General features: G+C 40.8%; 1 protein-coding gene across 2 annotated transcripts in view; it reads left to right on the top strand.

Moving 5' to 3' along the window:
- ACP3 (acid phosphatase 3) overlaps positions 1-15557 on the top strand; it is a 44315-nt gene extending 28758 nt beyond the window's left edge. Inside the window, exons 9-11 of one of the 2 annotated variants that reach the window (XM_036267133.1) lie at positions 153-256; positions 1922-2091; positions 14802-15557. In XM_036267133.1, coding sequence (XP_036123026.1) covers positions 153-256; positions 1922-2091; positions 14802-14920 — 393 coding nt within the window. In that variant the 3' untranslated portion in view covers positions 14921-15557. Of the gene's footprint in view, positions 1-152; positions 257-1921; positions 2092-2598; positions 3613-14801 lie in introns of those variants that run through there. The other variant, XM_036267134.1, reaches the window with a different exon arrangement.
- The last annotated feature ends 3369 nt before the right edge of the window (positions 15558-18926 follow it).

Below are 18926 nucleotides of genomic sequence, written 5' to 3'. Positions count from 1 at the left end.
TCTTCCCCTCTCTACTTCCTAAGTCACTGGGGGTACGGGAAATTTAACTGAATCACAAACCATCATGGTGCTCTACAAGTGCTGAATACAAAACTATTGAATGTAAATCTGAACCGAAAGTAAATATCAAAAATTGTTTCAAATCTCTGTAGCATGACACTACTGTGAGTGGCCTACAGGTGGCGCTAGATGTCTACAACGGAATTCTTCCTCCCTATGCTTCCTGCCACATAATGGAACTATACCTTGAGAAGGGGTAAGTGTCTAAGAGGTGCTTTTCAAAATTAATATCACTGGACCTGGAGTTTTGTCATTATTATTGCTATTGTTAGCTTAATTATTTTCTTAAAATATTTAATTTTTAGTTAGGTACATAAACTTAAAATCATATACTATGTTAAATAATTCACTAAATTGAAAATAATTGCTTTTTTCCACTTTCACATTTTATGAAACAGTTTTATCCAAACTTTTGTATGCAAAAGTTTTGTAACTTGTATCTTCATACTAGACCCAATTTTAAACCCCCTAAAACTTTTTACCAGACATATTAACTAATAAGAGTAATTTTGGCTGCTGGAGAAATGAACCTCAAGTTCTCCCACAGAGATTTATTTCTCACTCATCTGACAGTGTAGACATCCCTGGCTAGTAGGGGGTGACTCACTCACGGCGTGAACCCCACAGGATGATTCCTAGCCAGGGTTCCCCCTTTTGGACCTCTGGTTCTCCAGCGTGCTGTGCTCATCTGCTGGCAGCTTGCAGAAGGCACAGGAGGGTGGAGAAGGCAACCTGCTTACGAACCACCTCAGCCCAGAAGGGGCACATATGATTCTACTTACATTCTACTGGCGAAAATGGGCCACTTGGTCCCACGGAGCTGCAAGGGGGTCTGGGAAATGTGGTCACTTCTCAGCCATAACTCCAGTCTGTGGAAAGAGAATCACAGATTTTGAAGGATTTGACTGGTCATCTTTGCCATATCATCTTGAGATAAAAATGCTGTCTCTGGAAAAGTTGTCCCATAATATCAGTGCTCATTCACATAATATTAGGAAAGTTTTTAAAAACATATCTCATAAGTGAATACTTGTTTATATAGCTTTTTAAAGTGACGTTTTAAAAGGCTTGTTTATAACAGTATCCAGAAGGAATGATTGTAAGATTACTACCCACCCACCCTCAAAATCACTAAATCCTACTCGAATTTCTCTCCGGCCACTTTGGCAAATGACTTCAACAAGCACCTCATACTAGCTTTATTGAGATTGGTTTAGGCCCATGGACCTTCCTCAAATGGTACGTTGTTTTTTTAAATCAAGTACGGAGAGAGCCCTCTTTCATATGAGAGAATGTATCCCCACTCCCTCTTTCTGAGGTATAATTCTGATAAAGTGTCTGCTGTACATTTTAGCACATATGTTGTGTATCATTCAGTTCAATGTTTATGGCCTGGTTATGGAGAGGGGAGAGAGATTCACTCAGAAGAAAGACTGAAAAATACTGGGAGATGAAAAGAGAGAAAAGGAAGGAGCAAATGAGAAGCATAAAAGAAAAAGAATTGGAGAAAGAAACCCCAACACCCCACCTGTCCCCCAATTCTTACTCAAAGGCTCATCAAATCACCCCCAACTCCTCCATCCATGGCCTTTCAGCCGCTTCTCTGATTAAATGTCCTGGTCCCCACCTCCTATGCCCCTGATTATCTAACAAACCAGACCCAAACCCCATTTCCACCCTCCAGATTGGGCCCAACTGCCCCAACCTCCCCATTCCCACCCGTAAATCGGTAAAAATCTACTCATTCCCATAAATTCTGCTACTAGTCCCTCAGCGGATGGGTTACAGGCCAAGTAGAAAGAAATTCAGTGGCAGTTCAACAACAGAACTAACAGCTCTCTCCTCTACCTTCCTCCACCAGGGAGTACTTCATAGAAATGTTCTATCGGAATGAGACTCACCATGAGCCATATCCCCTCACGCTGCCAGGCTGCACCCCCAGCTGTCCTCTGACGAAGTTTGCTACACTCGTTAGCTCTGTGATCCCCCAAGACTGGTCCACAGAGTGTATGACCACGAGCAAACATCAAGGTACTTAGGATGTTGGATAAGGGTGTACGCAGAGCCCTGCAGAAAGGGCAGAACACCCTTTCTTAGGGTGGATGTTGCTTTGAGAATGTAACTTGGCCATTACCCCAGATTTAAAAGAAATAAGTTTTGGGTGATAATTATATGTTTCAGGGACCCCAATTTCAGGCAAATCCTACCTCTCCACCTGGCCCTGCCCTCACTTACCATAAACCTTGACTTGATTTTTTTCAATGTTAACATAAAAGGGCATCAATGCCAAAATATAATCAGAGATGAAACTTCGATCCAAGTTCATGGGACTGCCATGAGCTTCATGATTGGCCACATAGGACCTTTTGTTGTTTACAGATTTCAAGATTTTATTTGAACAGAATTAAATTGAGGCTGTTCTTTAGTGTCTGAAGTGGAAAAGATTTCAATCAAATCCACAATCTCAGTAACAACAAAGATGGGAAGACTTTAATCCTAGACTAATGGGCAAAGAACCAACTTACCCATTACTTCCAGATTTCTCCCAGGAAGCGAAGAAATGAGGTACCATAGAGAGATCTGGAGAATTCATCTACACCAGGAAACTGATCCTATCTTTTAATATTTCTGTTAAAACATATTGAGTGGCAGAGCTGAAAAAATCAATACCTCCTTGTATCCTTTGGCCCTGAAAAATTCATGCTACCTTTGAAGAAATCAAAAACAAACTTGCCAGAAAACTTTGGTGTACATAGTACACCTGGCATCTCTTGGAGTACATACATCATAAAAAATAAATAATTTGATGAGAACAAGATATTCAGACCCAGCATATCGAGATGAGAGCCCTGCAGAGTGGAGCTGCTCTTGAAGCTCCAACGGTCAGAGATGTTGAATGTGAAGTTGATGTAAGAGAGAAAGTATGGTGACCATTTCAAACTGGAGCGAAATTAGAAATGTCAGAATGTCCTGAATGCCTCCAAGATCAAAATTTATTGGAATGTCGAAAGTGTGGCTATCATATCTGTTCTGGAGACAAAAGCGGTGCGTAAGGCTTTGGTCCTGGTATCTTCAGAAAACCCAAGCACTCACAGGTCCTGCTGAAACCACTCACTCTATAAGAAGAAATTATGTCAAATGATGACTCTCTGGAGTCCTGTCAATTTGCCACATGGCGGATGCAATACATCTAGAGAACAACGTGCTACGTTACCCTTACAGCTAAAGATGAAATGTTTTCTAGAGATGGTTTCTACCGGGTACCAGAGTCTAGAGCAAAGCCATTCCCTGTCCCCGTTGGCCATGGGATTACTGGCATGAGGTACTGATTGATGTGTTTATTTGTATTATTTCTTGCCCAGGTAAATACTTGGCCTTGGGGCCATCATCTAATTATTCTTCCTCCTTCATGCATGTAACTTTCCTCCAGAATTGAGCCAAATGTAAAATAGTGAATAAAATCACTACTAGGAAATTCAATGCCATTACTTTCATATAATGAATTTTGAAAAGTGTATATGTTTAAGTATAATAAAATTCCTGAAGGACAGATTTTAGGGACTCTTTTTGTTTTGGGGTTTTATTTTAATGTAACAGGAAGAAAAAGATATAAAGTGAAATGATTTGACTGGCTTAAATGAACATTTTACATTGAAAATGTATTTCGTTTGGACATTACTACTTCGGATACGCTGATGGATGGCTCTGCTTCATCTATTTAAAATAAAACTTACTATACACAGTATATAATAGAACAGGGGTACATTTTGAACAGCAGTAACATGCAATGATTTGGTTATAGAAATGTTATGAAAGAATGTGTAGTCTTCCAGAACTACATTATGATCTTTGTCTGATCATATTTTTTTTTCCTTCATAATGGCAAGGCAGTGTTTACTTATTACATATTGTAGTAAATGGATATTATCTGTGACAGTATAAAGAAAGGGAATCCTTTCTGAGAAGACCGCAATTTTCTTCTTGAATTTTAAGTGGTAATTTTGGAACTCAGTTGCCAATCCCAACCTATGACCTCAAATATGTGATTTTTAATATAGATATTAAAATTGTACTTGTATGATTGGATAAATGTTGATTTTCCTAACTTGGTGTCAGTTTCAGAGGATAAGTCTCTTAGATGCCATAATTAAATGTGTGTTCAGAGCTGATCATAAGTTTATAAATCTTAATTATTCTAGAGTATTGTTCTAGAGATATTTATTATGCTGTTCTTAGGGAAATTCCAAATATCAAAACACCACAGGGTATCTTGACACAGCATAATGGCGATGGTGAGAGGAAATGCATGTGCCTGAGACATTGACTTCAAATTCAGTGTTTCTCACTGCTCATTCTCCCCCTCCCCCGGGAAGCCTTTTTAGAGTTTTCTAATAGCACCCCAATAAGTTTTGTTATAGATAAAAAAAATAAAATAAAACGTGCTAAGAAAACATCCTTGGGCTATTTACAATATAGTGGGAAGTAAAGAGATACATATTACACAGAATAACTAGGGTTTATGTCTTATGACTACAAGTTGCTATGGACTCAGAAGGAGAAAGGTAGTAAGGAATGTCAAGGAAGGCTTCTTGCAAGAAATGGAAACTGATTCCATCTGAAATCAGTTTGGGTGGAGGTTTTTAAAGGTGTGGTGCAAGGTATTTAAAAGGCATACATCAAACATCCTAGTGGTTTGAAGCTGGAAAAGATAGGGAAGATATTCGGCAGAAGATTCAGGGCTCAGAGAGATTCTCCAGGGGCCAAGTCTACAGAAATAAAATGTCATCTCCACAAGAGCTAGGATTCTACTGTGTCCTCGGCTCCCAGAAGTGCCTGTGCCTGGCATGGACTGGCGCTCAATGAACATTTGGTCAACAAGTGTGTAAATTAGTTACCTTTCCTTCCTGAACCTACTCTTAGATCTATCTTGACTAGCAGCAATCCCCAACAACCTGGGACTTGTTTTTGACCCCACCCTCTCCGTCATCCTCCACAGCTAATCTGTTACCACTTATCAAATCTACCTGTAGTATGTTTGTAGAAATCTTTTCCTCAAAACACCACTATCAACAATTTAAGATCCACATAGAATGAAATCTGATTAGTCAGCAAAATAGGCTAATAAAAAAGAAAACTCAGGGACTGGTGTGCTGAAACAGATCATGAGTGGAATGTGTGCATTGCTCCCCAGCTCTGAGTTCAGCGACTTCATTTTTGTCATTTGAAATTGGTCACAATGTCACAGCTGGAGTATTTTCACCACAGAAATCAGGATATGCCACGCATCAGTGTTTTCTGTTTTGTTGTTTTGTTTTTATTAGATCCAGTTACCAGCACACATGTGGTTTCAGCTCGTCAAAAACTTGTTAAGAGTAACATGGGGTGGTCTTCCAACAAAGTGAATTTAATCTTTTGAAGTTCTTTAAGTAAAAAGGATTGTATGTGTTCTCTATGGTCTGAAACAGTGATGATGCTAAGGGTAGCAGGTAAACATTTCAGAAAGACGGACTGTGTTTATGTTAGGAAATTTCTGAGACTGCAAGTGTCCGTTGGGCTAGGTGGTCACTTGCCTTGACAGAGACATTATAGAACAGCTGAATCCTGGAAGGCTGTAGGGGTTGAATGACTCCTTAGTAGAGTCATCAAATTTAGCAAATAAAAGTACAAGGTGCCCATGCCTGGCCGGTGTGGCTTAGTGGTTGAGCATTGACTCATGCACGAAGAGGACATGGGTTCGATTCCCGGTCAGGGCACGTACCCAGGTTGTGGGCCCAATCCCCAGTGGGGGGCATGCAGGAGGAGGCCAACTGATGTTCTCTCTCATTGGTGTTTCCATCTCTCTCTCCCTCTCCTTTCTTCTCTCTCTAAAAATCAATAAAGAAAATAAAATTAAATTAAAAAGTACAAGATGCCCAGATAAATTTAATTAATAATTCTAGCTGCTGAATTTTTATAATTTATTTTTTAAAGGCCAAATTAAGGACATTTGGGGTGTTCTGGGAAAGCCGATACAGGAAGCAGGACAATACCATTAAATAAAGACATGTTCTTTATGCAGAATGCCTGGCAACCCCACTCCTTAGGGCATTTCCACCCATGAAATCCACTCAGGCCTGTAGGCAGTGTTTTCAGCTGGTAGACCCAATTAATTTAATTCTCATATTAATTAAATTAACCAGAGCCTTTGCTGGAAAATTCATGATCAGTCTAAGTTCCGTACTGTGTTACTTAACAATAATATAGTTAATTCTTTCTTAGAAAATGCTTCTTTAATTCCAAAACTTTACAAACACCATCCAACTTCCTTCACTAGCACGCTCCCAATCCCTACCTCAATCACTGCAGTTATTTCACAGGAAGGAGATTCACTGGTGGGCAGTTCCCATTTCCCCTAATAATCCCTGTAAAGTTGAGAATCTACAGCACATATACACATGCCCAAGAGTCAACACTGAGACTTAAAGGCAGGGTCCATGAGCCTTAAAGGCAGGGTCCTCCTTGAATCTCTAAGCAGTCAACAATGCCTAGAACCTGGTACCTTCAACCAATATTTGCTAATTGAATAAACGTTTAGCCCTCTGTACTGAGCCTGACTTCCTCCTCACAGCTGGACCCAGATGTCAGAAGCCTGGACTCAGTTGTTCACTAAATGGGGCAGACAACCTCTAAATGAGCTTCAAATGTGACTGCAAGAAAAAGACACAGTCACTGACTGTATACACATATGTATGTGTGTAGATATCAACGTGTCTGTGTTATGGACCTGTTTTCAGCATAGTCACCTTGGCATTCCCTTGTGTCCCCATTGCTGTTAAGAGGTTCTGTTCAATGATACCCCTCCCAGCACCCTTCCAATCAGAAATGAGGCTCTCTGACTAATTTTTTTTCTCTCTCATCCTTGTTGCCATTATCATCAGTTTCTCAGGACATGTCTCATCATTCATAAAAAACACTGGCAACTTGCTTTGATATGCACCAACTCACTCCACACTTCCACTCCTGCCCTCAACCTAGGCAATTTGGACAGTCACAACAATGCCCTACCTCATGCCCAGCACACCAATATCCAACCCTACATCCAGTCAAACACAGTTTCTCCATTCTGAGCTGCTGAGTGAGGCTGAGGCCTGTTGTCACCATTTCAAACCATGAATGTTAAGATTTCTATTCCCACCCCAGCTGGATCTTTCACCGCTGCCTGGTAAAGGTAGTCACTCTCCCCGGACTCTTTTTCTGTCTTCTACAGAAAGGCCTCGTTCTTTTTTCTGTAATTTCTCATTCCATCTTGGCTTCTTTCATTCTCATGAGATGTCGTAAGAGGACCAAGATAATCCATTGAAAATCCTCTTAAGTTCTCCTGCCACTATCTCAAAATATCTCAGTCACTTTAACCTGCCTTTACTGCTGTCCCCCAGAGAAACATGTTCCTACTGAAGTAACCTGAACTCCTTTCCCTGTTCAGATGATCCCAGTTCTTCAGTTTCCTTGGACCTCAATGGATCTCTTCGTTAGCTTCACTTTGTTCCATAGTTGAAGGCTCCATCCCTCCTACAATGAAAACGCCCAACTCTCTCATCAGAGAGTGCCCTCCAGTGTCTGCTCCATCTCCCTCTCTTCAAACTCATCATTTGCATTCTCGGACCCTCGTCCTCATCTCCCTCTCCTGAATGATTCTGTAAAATGATGTTCATCCTTTCTTCATGTTTCAAAATTTTTAATTCTCACCCGAGGATATGTTTATTGATTTTTAGAGAAGAGGAAGGGAGTGAGAAAAACGTCGATGTGAGAGAGAAACATTGATCAGTGTCTCTCATACACATCCTGAAACTTTCTTTTTTGAAAGTCATTGCGCCTTTTTCAGCAGCTTTTTTTCCTTTTTCCGTCAACATCACATATTCTCATTTTGCAAAGAAAAATACTGAACCTCAGAAAATCGCATGCCAGAGGTGGTAGAGTCCAAATTGAAGCATAACCCTTTCCAACTCTATATTCTATTGTATCATCGTCCCTTTCCATCCCACACTGTCTTGTGGACCATTTCCTTAGCACAAATTTCCAAAAATAGGATTCGTGGGTCAAGGTATATGAATATTTAATAAGCAATAGATATTTATTGAGTACCCATTATGTACTCAGTATGTACCTATGTAGCAGGCATTAAGCTTGCTGAGGAAACAGCAGCAAGACAAGAACATTGTCCCCAGGTGGCTTGTGGACCTTGTGAGGAAGGTGGAGAAGCAGGCAAGGAGGAGAGGGAGACAGAATTAAACAAGTCCTAACTGTTACACGTGGTGAGTACTATGACAGACCTACAGATAACTATAAGAATATACAGCAGAGGCATTAGCCTAAATCTATGGGGTCAGAGAAGGCTTCTCAAAGGGGGGAATATTCAAATCAAAACCTAAAGGAGAGAAGAAATGAACCAGGCCAATGAAGATGAGAGAGGAGCATGTTACAGACAAAAGAGAGAAAATTTATAGAAAGCCAAGAAGCTAAAGTCAGCATGGGGCATTTTAGAAAATGCACAAAGTATGTCTGGTGAGAATACAAAGAGGCTGGAGAGGCAGGCATTAAGTATCTCATAGGTCAGGTTGAGTAGCTCTGATCATTAAAAGGTTTTAGACAGAGGATGTGAGTGGCTTCTTATTTTAGAAAGACCTCTTTGGCTTCAGAAGAGAGAGCAGATTGGAGAGAAGTGGGATCGAAGGCAGGGAGAACAGTTGGGAGGCTGCTGCAATAATCCAAGGTGAGTGAAGGAGAAAAGCAAAAGCAGACTTATTCAAAGGGGGGAAAGAGATCGAGTAGATGGGACTCCGGGATTAATGGCAAGAGGAAGAGGCTCTTGATACAGATTGCCAAAATTGTTTTTGTTGTTTTTTTTTAAAGTGGTACCAATTCCCACTGCCTTGGGCAGCCTTCATGTGTTCCCATGATGTAGGACTTCATTTCAGTCATTACCTGCACTATGCTCTTTACAGTAAGAGCATATTGATCATGCTCTCTTTTCCAGATTCTAGAACATTACTCACCAAATCCTTTATAATAGAGGGAGCATATAATTTAAAAAATAAACAGGAGAGCCCTGGCCGGTTTGGCTCAGCGGTTGGAGCGTCGGCCTGCGATACAGAGAGACCCGGGTTCGGTTCCCGCTAAGGGCGACGTACCTTGGTTGCAGTTTGTCCCCGGCCCTGGTTGGTCGTGCGGGTGGCAGCCACTCGATGTGTCCCTTTCACATCAATGTTTCTCTCTCTCTCTTCCTCTCTCTCCCTCCCGCTCTATCTGAACAAAAAATGGAAAAATGTCCTCGGGTGAGGATAAAAAAATAATAAAAATAAATAAATAAATAAATAAACAAACAAACAGGAGAGAGAGAGAGAGAGAGAGAGAGAGAGAGAGAGAGAGAGAGAGAATATCTCTCCTGAGTCTTCTCTTGGCTCCCAGACTCCTTGTTTAGTTTCTCTTGGATTGACACCTTCCACCCACCCCCTACATTATTGCATCCCAGGGCCCTGTCCTTGGTTCTCTCATTCCACACTCACCATAAACTAGTGCTATCCAGGCCTCCACCTTCTCCATCGAGAGTCCTTATTTCCACATATACATATGGGATTCTAGACCTATTTTCTCCAGTTGCCTGCTGATTGTCTGTGCCAATCAATGATCCTGCATTTGAAACAAAATTTATTATCTCCTCTACTCCAAACTGATTCCTTTAAATGTGCTTCTAATCTCAATTCACAGCCTAATCATCTTCTCATTCACAGAAGGTAAAACCCATGGGGTGGCCTTCACCACAACTTCTTTACCAGTATATTTAGTTCATCACACAGCCTGTCAATTCAACTGCAGAAATATCTTTTGAATCTCCTCATCTGCAATCTCAGAGCCATAGCTCAGTATCTTGTCAAAGGTATTTTAATAGCTCTCAATCAGGTATATAGTGCTCCATCATCCCATCTTTTCCCATAGTTTGGGGTTTTTTTAAAACACAAATTGGACCCTGTCACTTTCATGTGTAATAATTGCTGATGACTTCCATGGCAAACCAGACCTTCTAAAACCTGGACCCCAACTTACATATCCAATCTCACCTCACCATAACCTATACTCCAGTCACATGTAACTGCTTATTATTTCTCAAACATGCCCTTGAGTGACCCATTCTGTCTCCTGGCTAAATCTTATTTACCTCCCAGGCTAGCTCAAACCTTACCATTTTCTCAGAAGACTTTCCAAACTCTTTCTCTTCCAAATAGAATGCTTTGTGTCAATTACAGCATTCTCTCTGTTCTAAGGGCATATATTTTACACCTCTATTTTACTATTTCTCCCTATCTCATAATTGTCTATCTTATTGTCCTACTAGGTATTGAATCTCCTCAAGAGCAGGGATCATAGAACCCAGAAACTAACACACAGCTGGACTGGCATATGGTGTGTGCTCACTGCATTCCTAGGAAGGCGTGAAGGAAGGAGAGGGAAAACATGTTCCATGGAACCACCATGAAGACATAGCCCAAAAAACCATTGAAAATAATCTCCAAATACAGAAAGTCAGTCATGAATATTAGTTTTTAAGAATAATTAGTCTCTGTGTTCCTTCCTCAATTCTGTTTGGTTTCCTCCAACTTGACATTAACTCCATCCTCAGTACTAATGGCACCCAGCCATCAGGATCTAATTTTATTAATTAGCACCTTCTCGTGGTGCTAAGAGGATTTCCAACATCATGAGAAAAGCACTGAACTAAGAGTTGGGAACCCAGGAGTTCTAGATTATTAATTCATTCCACAAATATTTATTGAGCACCTGCTATGGGGCAGGTACTGTTGTAAGTGCTTGGGATACATTCATGATCAAAAAAGACAAAATTTCCTGCCTTCAAGAAGCTTACATTTGATTAGAGAGAGAGAGAAGGGTGGACAATAACTAATAAACATGATAAATAAAGACTTAGGAAGGTGACGATTACAAACACCAGGCTGGAAATGAGTGTGAAGAGACAGCATACAGGTTGCACTTTTATTTTTTTATTTAATCCCCACCTGAGGACACTTTTGCATTTATCTTCAGATAGAAGGGGAGGAAGGAAGAGAGAGAGAGAGAGAGAGAGAGAGAGAGAGAAACATTGACGTGAGAGAGACACATCAACTGGTCACCACCCACATGACTCCAACCGGGGCCGGGGACAAACTGCAACCAAGGTACATGCCCTTAGTGGGAACCAAACCCAGGACTCTCCAGTCCGCAGGCCAACACTTTAACCGCTGAGCCAAACCAGCCAGGGCCAGGTTGCACCTTGAAATGAAAGTCCTCAGTGAGAAGATGAGGTTTGAGCAAAAATAGGTGATGCAGTTGCCTGATGCAGAGATACGTGAAAAGAGCATCCAGACAATGGTAACAGTATAGCAAAGGCAGGAAGACGGATTTGCCTGGAATATTTGAGGATGGACAAGAAGACCTGTGTGGCCAAAAGAGAATAAGCAAGAGAGGGATAGGAGTAGAAATCCAAGAGGCTAAAAGCCAGGTGATGAAGAGTCTCATACACTGTTATCATCAGGACTTGGGCTCCCATTCCAGTGAGATGAGATGCATTGCAGACTTTAAGTAGAGGAGTGCCATGGTTTGACTTGAAATCATTTGGCTGCTGTGTTAAAACAAAAACAAACAAAAAAAAAATAGCATGATTGACAAATGTCTATGTATAATTTTTTCTGTCATCTCTTAATCATTTAGTCATCTCTTACAGGAGGTTTCCACTTAGATAGCAAAAGAAAAAAAATAGATGGATTGTCAGGGAGAAAGGATAGACACTAAGGAGCAAGTCGGGAGGGATCTGTAGTAATCCTGGCAAAAGATGACCTTGGTTCAAAGCAGGGTGGTAGCAGAGAAGGGGAGAAATAATGGGTGTCCAGATATAGTTTCTGGTAGAACCAACAGGATTTCCTGACTGACTGGGAATAGGATGTGAGCGAGAGAGAGGAGTCAAGGAAGACTCCAAGAGTTTGAGATTGAAACACAGGGAGAAGGAAGATCCCATGCACCACAGTGGGAGGCTGCGGGAGGCACAGGTTTGGCCATCTTGCTCCTTCCCGGGGCTCTGGGGAGAGGTAGCAACCCCTCCCTCAGAGATTCAACCCCACCCTGAGGGCCATTGAAATGCAAATTGAGGCTCACTAACAACCAGCATCTGCCCCACCCTTGGGAAATCCCCTTACAATGAGCACTTGAGGGAGTTTTTCAATCAACTAACAACCCAAAACTCTTCAAGTAACCTGGACTGCTAGCCTCCAGGCAAAAAACTAGAGGATAACAGTACAATTCCTGGCCTAGCAACTCTATCTAGGAAAGTAAGACTTGACAGTGGTGTTAATGTGGGTCCTCCCTCGCTCATCTAAACCCAGGAGAGGGAGCCACAAACAGCAGAATACCAATACCCACAGGAAAAACTTGGCAGGCTCCAAAGCCCACTGTGATAGCCAAAATGGTGAAACACAGAAACAAAAGCCAAATGAAAGAACAAGAGACCTCTACCAAAGATGAGATCAATGTGGAGCAGTTAGGCAAGTTAATAGAGCTAGAATTCAGAGCCATGATCTTGAGGAAGCTCAACAGCATGAGTAAGGACATAGAGATGCTGAAAATCAACCAATTGGAAATCAAAAACCACCAAGAGATCAAGAATGACATATCAGAAATAAAGAACACATTGGAAGGTCTAAACAGCAGAGTAGAGGAAGCTGAGGACTGGATCAGTGAATTAGAAGACAGGGTAGGAAAAATCAACCAATCAGAAAACCAAAAGGAAAAAATGATTAATAAACAGGAAGCTTAAGAGAACTGTGGGACAACTGGAAATGTAATAATATTTGCATCATTGGAGTCCCCGAAGAAGAAGAAAATGAGCAAGGGTTAGAGAATATATTCAAAGAAATAGTGACAGAAAATTTCCCTAACTTGGTGAAGGAAGAAGGCATTCAAGTTCAAGAAGCACAGAGAGCCCCAAGTAAGAAGAACCCAAACAGGCCCACACCAAGACACATAGTAATCCAAATGCCAAAAATTAAAGACAAAGAGAGAATCCTAAAAGCAGCAAGAGATAAGCAACAGGTTACCTACAAAGGAAACCCCATAAGGCTCTCAGCTGACTTCTCACAAGAAACACTACAGGCCAGAAGGGAATGGCATAAAGTAATCGAGATCATGAAAAACAAGGATCTGAATCCAAGACTGCTCTACCCAGCAAGGCTTTCATTCAAAATAGAAGGTCAAATAAAGAGCTTTCTAGACAAAAAAAAAGCCTAAGGGAATATATTAGCACCAAACCAGCACTGCAAGAAATGTTAAAAGGACTGCTGTAATTAGTAGGAGAAATAGGAAGAAAAATAGAACCACACTAAACAAAAATGGCAATAAATAAGTACATATCAATAATCACCTTAAATGTAAAAGGACTGAATGCTCCAATAAAAAGACACAGAATAGCTGATTGGATAAGAAAGCATGACTCATCTATATGTTGTTTACAAGAGACCCACCTCACAACAAAAGACTCACATAGGTTGAAAGTGAAGGGATGGAAAAAAAATCTTCCAAACAAACGGAAAGGAAAAAAAGCTGGGGTAGCAATACTCATATCTGATCAAATAGATTTCAAAATGAAGACCATAAATAGAGACAAAGAAGGCCACTACATAATACTGAAAGGATCTATCCAATAGGAAGATATAACCTTGATAAACATATATGCACCCAATATAGGAGCACCAAAATATATTAAATTATACGACTATTAAAATCCCATGTATTCCAACCCAAATTCAGTTATGCGCTTTTCTTTAGTCAAATTATCTAATCTCTCCACTTCTCATTTTTATCACCTCTACAATGATAAAATTGGGCCAAATAAGTGATTTTCAACCATGTCCCATGGAGCACTGGGTTCCATAGACAGAGCTGCCAGGTCAGAGAGAGGTCTGCCCTCCCATTGCCTATAACAACAAGCAATCCCATATTTTTACAATGAAAATCAGGGACATACATTTAGAGACAGAACAAACTGATTCTTATTATGTGTATTTATGATACTACAGTGGACGAGGGTATGTGGGGGCGGGTGGGGTAACTTTCCAGATGAAATAATGAATAGCATCTCATTTTAAACAACCCTGTATATTTGCATCCTGACTGGTCAGTTGTTAAAGGGACACGTGTAAATAAAGGTACAGATTAGCAGTAGTACACAGTTATCCTTAAAAAAAAATGCTTACCACAGTCAACGTGTTCAAGGTTTCCTCTCTAAAAGATATTTGCCAAAAATCAAATTCAAAGACCTAACGATGATATTTCATTTCTTTTAGACGCAAATAATAATTGCAGTTGAATATTCGGAAATTCTTTTGACCCTGATATCATGAGCAATTGATCATTTTAATTGTAGAAAAATACGTGAAGTTAATCCTGGAGGAGGATTTTAGAAATACTTTAGTGAGTTGAACTCCCTTCACCGTGGAGGAGCTGAGGCCCAAAGATCAAAAGTCATGCTGGAACTGGCACTGAGGTCCTCTCCTGACTCCTAGTCCAGCACTCTTTCCACCACACCATGCTGATTTCAGGGCTGCTTCAGAAACACCACTGACATTTACCGTTAAGGCAGAAATCAACACTGATTGATTAGTGATCTTCATATTTTTCTAATCCATTAATCTTACATTAATGCTTCTCCTGTTTTCCCACAGTTCTAAGGATGGTCCTTGCCGTTGTCTTTTTCCTGGTGTCTGGTGTCCTGATGGTGCTGCTATTTACCCTCTTTCGCTATGGGCCCTGCTGGCAGAGAGACTCCTATCGGAGCATCTGAACAGGCAGCTGAAGAAAGGTGGATGTGCTTGGCCAACTTCTGTGAAGCAGCATCTTTCAGTGACACGCGTTCAAAGGACAGTTCCACCCTGTGGGCATCGCCTGCCCACACTCTTCCTTTCAGTCTGCTTAGGTAGGAACTCACAGTGATCCAGAGACAGCTGCTGCGCTGACTAATGAATCAACACCCAGACTGCTTGGTTAGGTCTATCAACGACCTTAGTTGTAGCTCAGGTCATTTTCCCCATAATTTCTATAATGGAAAATAACTAGAAAATCCAAGTACGTACCCATGTTTCTTCTTCTTCTTTTTTTAAATTTTTACATCAACTATCAGAGCTAGATATTGTTAAAGTTCTGATTTTTTTATTTCATTTCTAAATTAAGAGATTTTACTTTGATAAGGGCTATACATGGCCATGATGAAATGGCAATGTATTTTAATTGCTACAAATAGATTCGAATTTCTCAAGTGATGGGGTAGACAGAAAAGTAGACTGAAGGATGATGACCAACGGCCTCAGCTCCACACTGGCTCTAGGCCAAGTTGGAACAAATTTTTTAAAATCTAAAACCTTGAAGAAATAAACCAAAAAATTTATATGCATATATGCATTACCAAAGGACACAGACAGCAATGAGGGGAAAGTCAGGAGGGGGGCAGGAATGGGAAGGAGAGGGTATATAGGGGGGAAAGGAGGAACATCTGTAATACATTCAACAATAAAGATCATTTTAAAACTTAAAATAAAATAAAATCTAAAACCTTGGTTTCATCATCTAGAAATGAAGAGTCCTGACTAGATGAACGTAGAAGTCACGTTAGTTCTCATGTCTGTGAACAATTTGTTTTTTCATTTTATATTCTGGATTGGTCATTGTCCAAGCAAGCACTTTCATGAATGGTACCATTGTAAGCCTGAAATTTACTCTTAACAATGTTATACCTAGCCGGTTTGGCTCAGCGGTTGGAGTGTTGGCCCGCGGTCCAGAGAGTCCCGGGTTCGGTTCCCGCTAGGGGCACGTACCAAAAAAAGAAAAGAAACCTTCCTCTCCCCTTGGATTCCACAGCCTCTACCTATTAAACTCCAAGCACTTACCTCTATCACCCTCACTGTCTACATAATTCTCACTGAGCCAAGGCTATTGCAAATAAAAGCTTGAGAAGTCTCTTGCCTGGCAACTGCTGCTTTCTGCTGGAACACAAGGGCACACGAGCAAAGAAATGCAAGAGTTGGCTACATTGTTGGCTTGGGGAAGGAAAAAATACCTACAGCAGCAAGAACAAAGGGCCAGTTTCTGTCTCCGTAATGTAGCTGGCCATATCGGTAAGGAAGCCACAATCTCTTATGCTAATAAGGGACAAGACTAAAACAGAAGTATGAACAGAACCGCAAGTCATGGGTTTCCTCACTCTTTTAACAAATACCTGTGGAAGACCTACTCTTTGCTAATCGCTGGCATGATGCTAAATTGTCCATCCCTAATGGGTTTATTAAGGTGTTGGGCCCCAGCCACTATCTTATATAGGGTCAATAGATGAACCTTCATACTTCTTACCATAAGTGGCTAAAAGGACCTCTACGTTCCACAGGATCTGAGAGATTTTTAACATCCTTCTTTTCTCTTCCTTCTTCCATTTCTGGATTACTGTAAAGAAAGCTCTCACTCCCAACTTAATTATTTCTTTTACCTTCCACAGAACTACACTGTTGATTAATGCTGCAATTGTTTTTCATACTTCACGGCAGAATCTACATGGACAAATGAAAAGTCAAAGTGACAGTGATCTATGGGGACACAGCAGAGAGCACAAATGTACTGTAACATTTCTCAGGAAATAAGTTAATCATTCAACTTTGATAGGAAAGGACCTCTACTGATAAAAGTGACTTTTTCAGATGGGTCAGGAAAGATCAGTCTAGTTGGCACAATGATGAATATGGTTTGAAAGACAATTGCTAGGGTTGAGATAAGCTCTTCTCTGAAGCGTATTCCCCACATTTGAACCACTAGAGAGACCTATGAACAGAATTAGAATATTGCAATAACTACTACATCAATGTAGGGACATTCCCTACCATAAAATATATCAGCAATGTATATGTCGGAAAGTTCTAAGAGTTGTAGGTAGAATATTCCTAGGTAGAATGGCATTGCATAAAAAAAGTATTAAAAGAACATGATCGCCCTGGCCGGTTTGGCTCAGCGGTTAAAGCGTCAGCCCACGGATCAATGAGTCATGGGTTCGATTCCGGTCAGGGGCACATACCTTAGTTGCAGTTCGTCTTTGGCCCTGGTCAGGTCATGCAGGAGGCAACCAATCGATGTGTCTCTATCACATAGATGTTTCTGTCTCTCTCTCTCTCTCCCTCCCTCCTACTCTATCTGATGACAGATGGAAAATATCCTCGGGTGAGGATTAAAAAAAAAAAAAAAGAACACGTTTACTGCCTGGCTGGTGTGGCTCAGTGGTTGAGTGTTGACCCATGCACCAAGAGTTCACCGGTTCTATTCCCCATCAGGGCACATGCCCAGGTGGAGACGGCCAATTGATGTTCTCTCTCATTGATGTTTCTCTCGCTCGCTCTCACTGCCTCTCTCTCTAAAATCAATAAAGAAAAAAATAATAATAACATGATTACAAAAAGAATAATTGGCAGCATCAGAAGAGTACAACATTAGAGAGACAAACATTTCACTGGAAGCCATTCAAACAACAAAACTTTTTATATGAAAACTGCCATTTCTTCTTCTAAGAACGTTTTCTATTCTCTCAGCTTCCTGTTTTCTGTGTTGCTGTAGTATTGTTGGCACTGATTCTTCACAGTGGTGTGTGTTGGGGGGTTTTGTAAGTGAAGGTCAAAGTGTTACTTTTCTCTTTTAAAACTCTCTTTCTAGAAACTCCATTTGAACAATAAAGGGTACATACATAATAAGAGATATTTTGGTGCTTTCAATCCGGGCTAATAGAAATGCAACGAAAGGCACAAATGACAGCCACGCATGGGATTCCAAACTCTCTAACAGCCACTTTTTCAAAAGGGAAAAATAAAGAATGCAGTGAATTCTAATAGTAAAACTTATTTTGACCGTGCATCTACAATATCACTTTCACATGTAATTAATTTTTTTTTTTTATCCTCACCAGAGGACATTCTTCCATTTTTTGTTCAGGTAGAGTGGGAGGGAGAGAAAGGAACAGAGAGAGAGTGAGAAACATCAGTGTGAAAGGAACACATCGAGTGGCTGCCACCCGCACAACCGACCAGGGCCGGGGACAAACTGCAACCGAGGTACGCGCCCTTAGCGGGAACCGAACCCGGGTCTCTCAGGACCGCAGGCCGATGCTCTAACCGCTGAGCCAAACCGGCCAGGGCAATATTTTAAAAATTATTAATGATATATTTTGCAGGGGTTTTTTCATGCTAAGTATTTTAAACCTGATGTGAATTTCACCCTCACAGCACATGTCAAGTTCGAGCCCTGTGTGGCTAGTGGCTACCATATTGGACAGTACCACTCTAGACCGTTAGATGGCAATCTTTTGAAGCAGAGAGAATGTATTCTTGGTTACAATTTGTAAAATCCACTTTCAGATTATTGTAAAAAAATAAAATTCATATTTTCTGCCTACACTTTACTATTTTGCATGCATGCTGAATCGTTAAAAGATTTTCTGAAATGTTTTATTTGTAAACTTGCCTTGCCTAAGTAGCAACCTATACTTTTTCTAAAACTACCCTAAACTAAATGGACTAGTTTTTCTTCTTATTAAGTGTTTTTTGGGTTTTTTTGTTTGTTTGTTTGTTTGTTTTATCCTCACCCAAGGACATTTTTTTGTTCAGATAGAGTGGGAGGGGGAGAGAGAGAGAGGGAGAGGGAGAGAGAGAGACATCGACGTGAAAGGGACACATTGAGTGGCTGCCACCCGCACAACCCAACCAGGGCCGGGGACAAACTGCAACCAAGGTACATGCCCTTAGCAGGAACCAAACCCGGGTCTC

Source organism: Molossus molossus, unplaced genomic scaffold (genome assembly GCF_014108415.1).
Source record: "Molossus molossus isolate mMolMol1 unplaced genomic scaffold, mMolMol1.p scaffold_m16_p_18, whole genome shotgun sequence".
NCBI lineage: Eukaryota > Metazoa > Chordata > Mammalia > Chiroptera > Molossidae > Molossus > Molossus molossus.
Note: the sequence above shows the minus strand (reverse complement) of the source record. Positions and strands in the feature narration are given on the sequence as shown.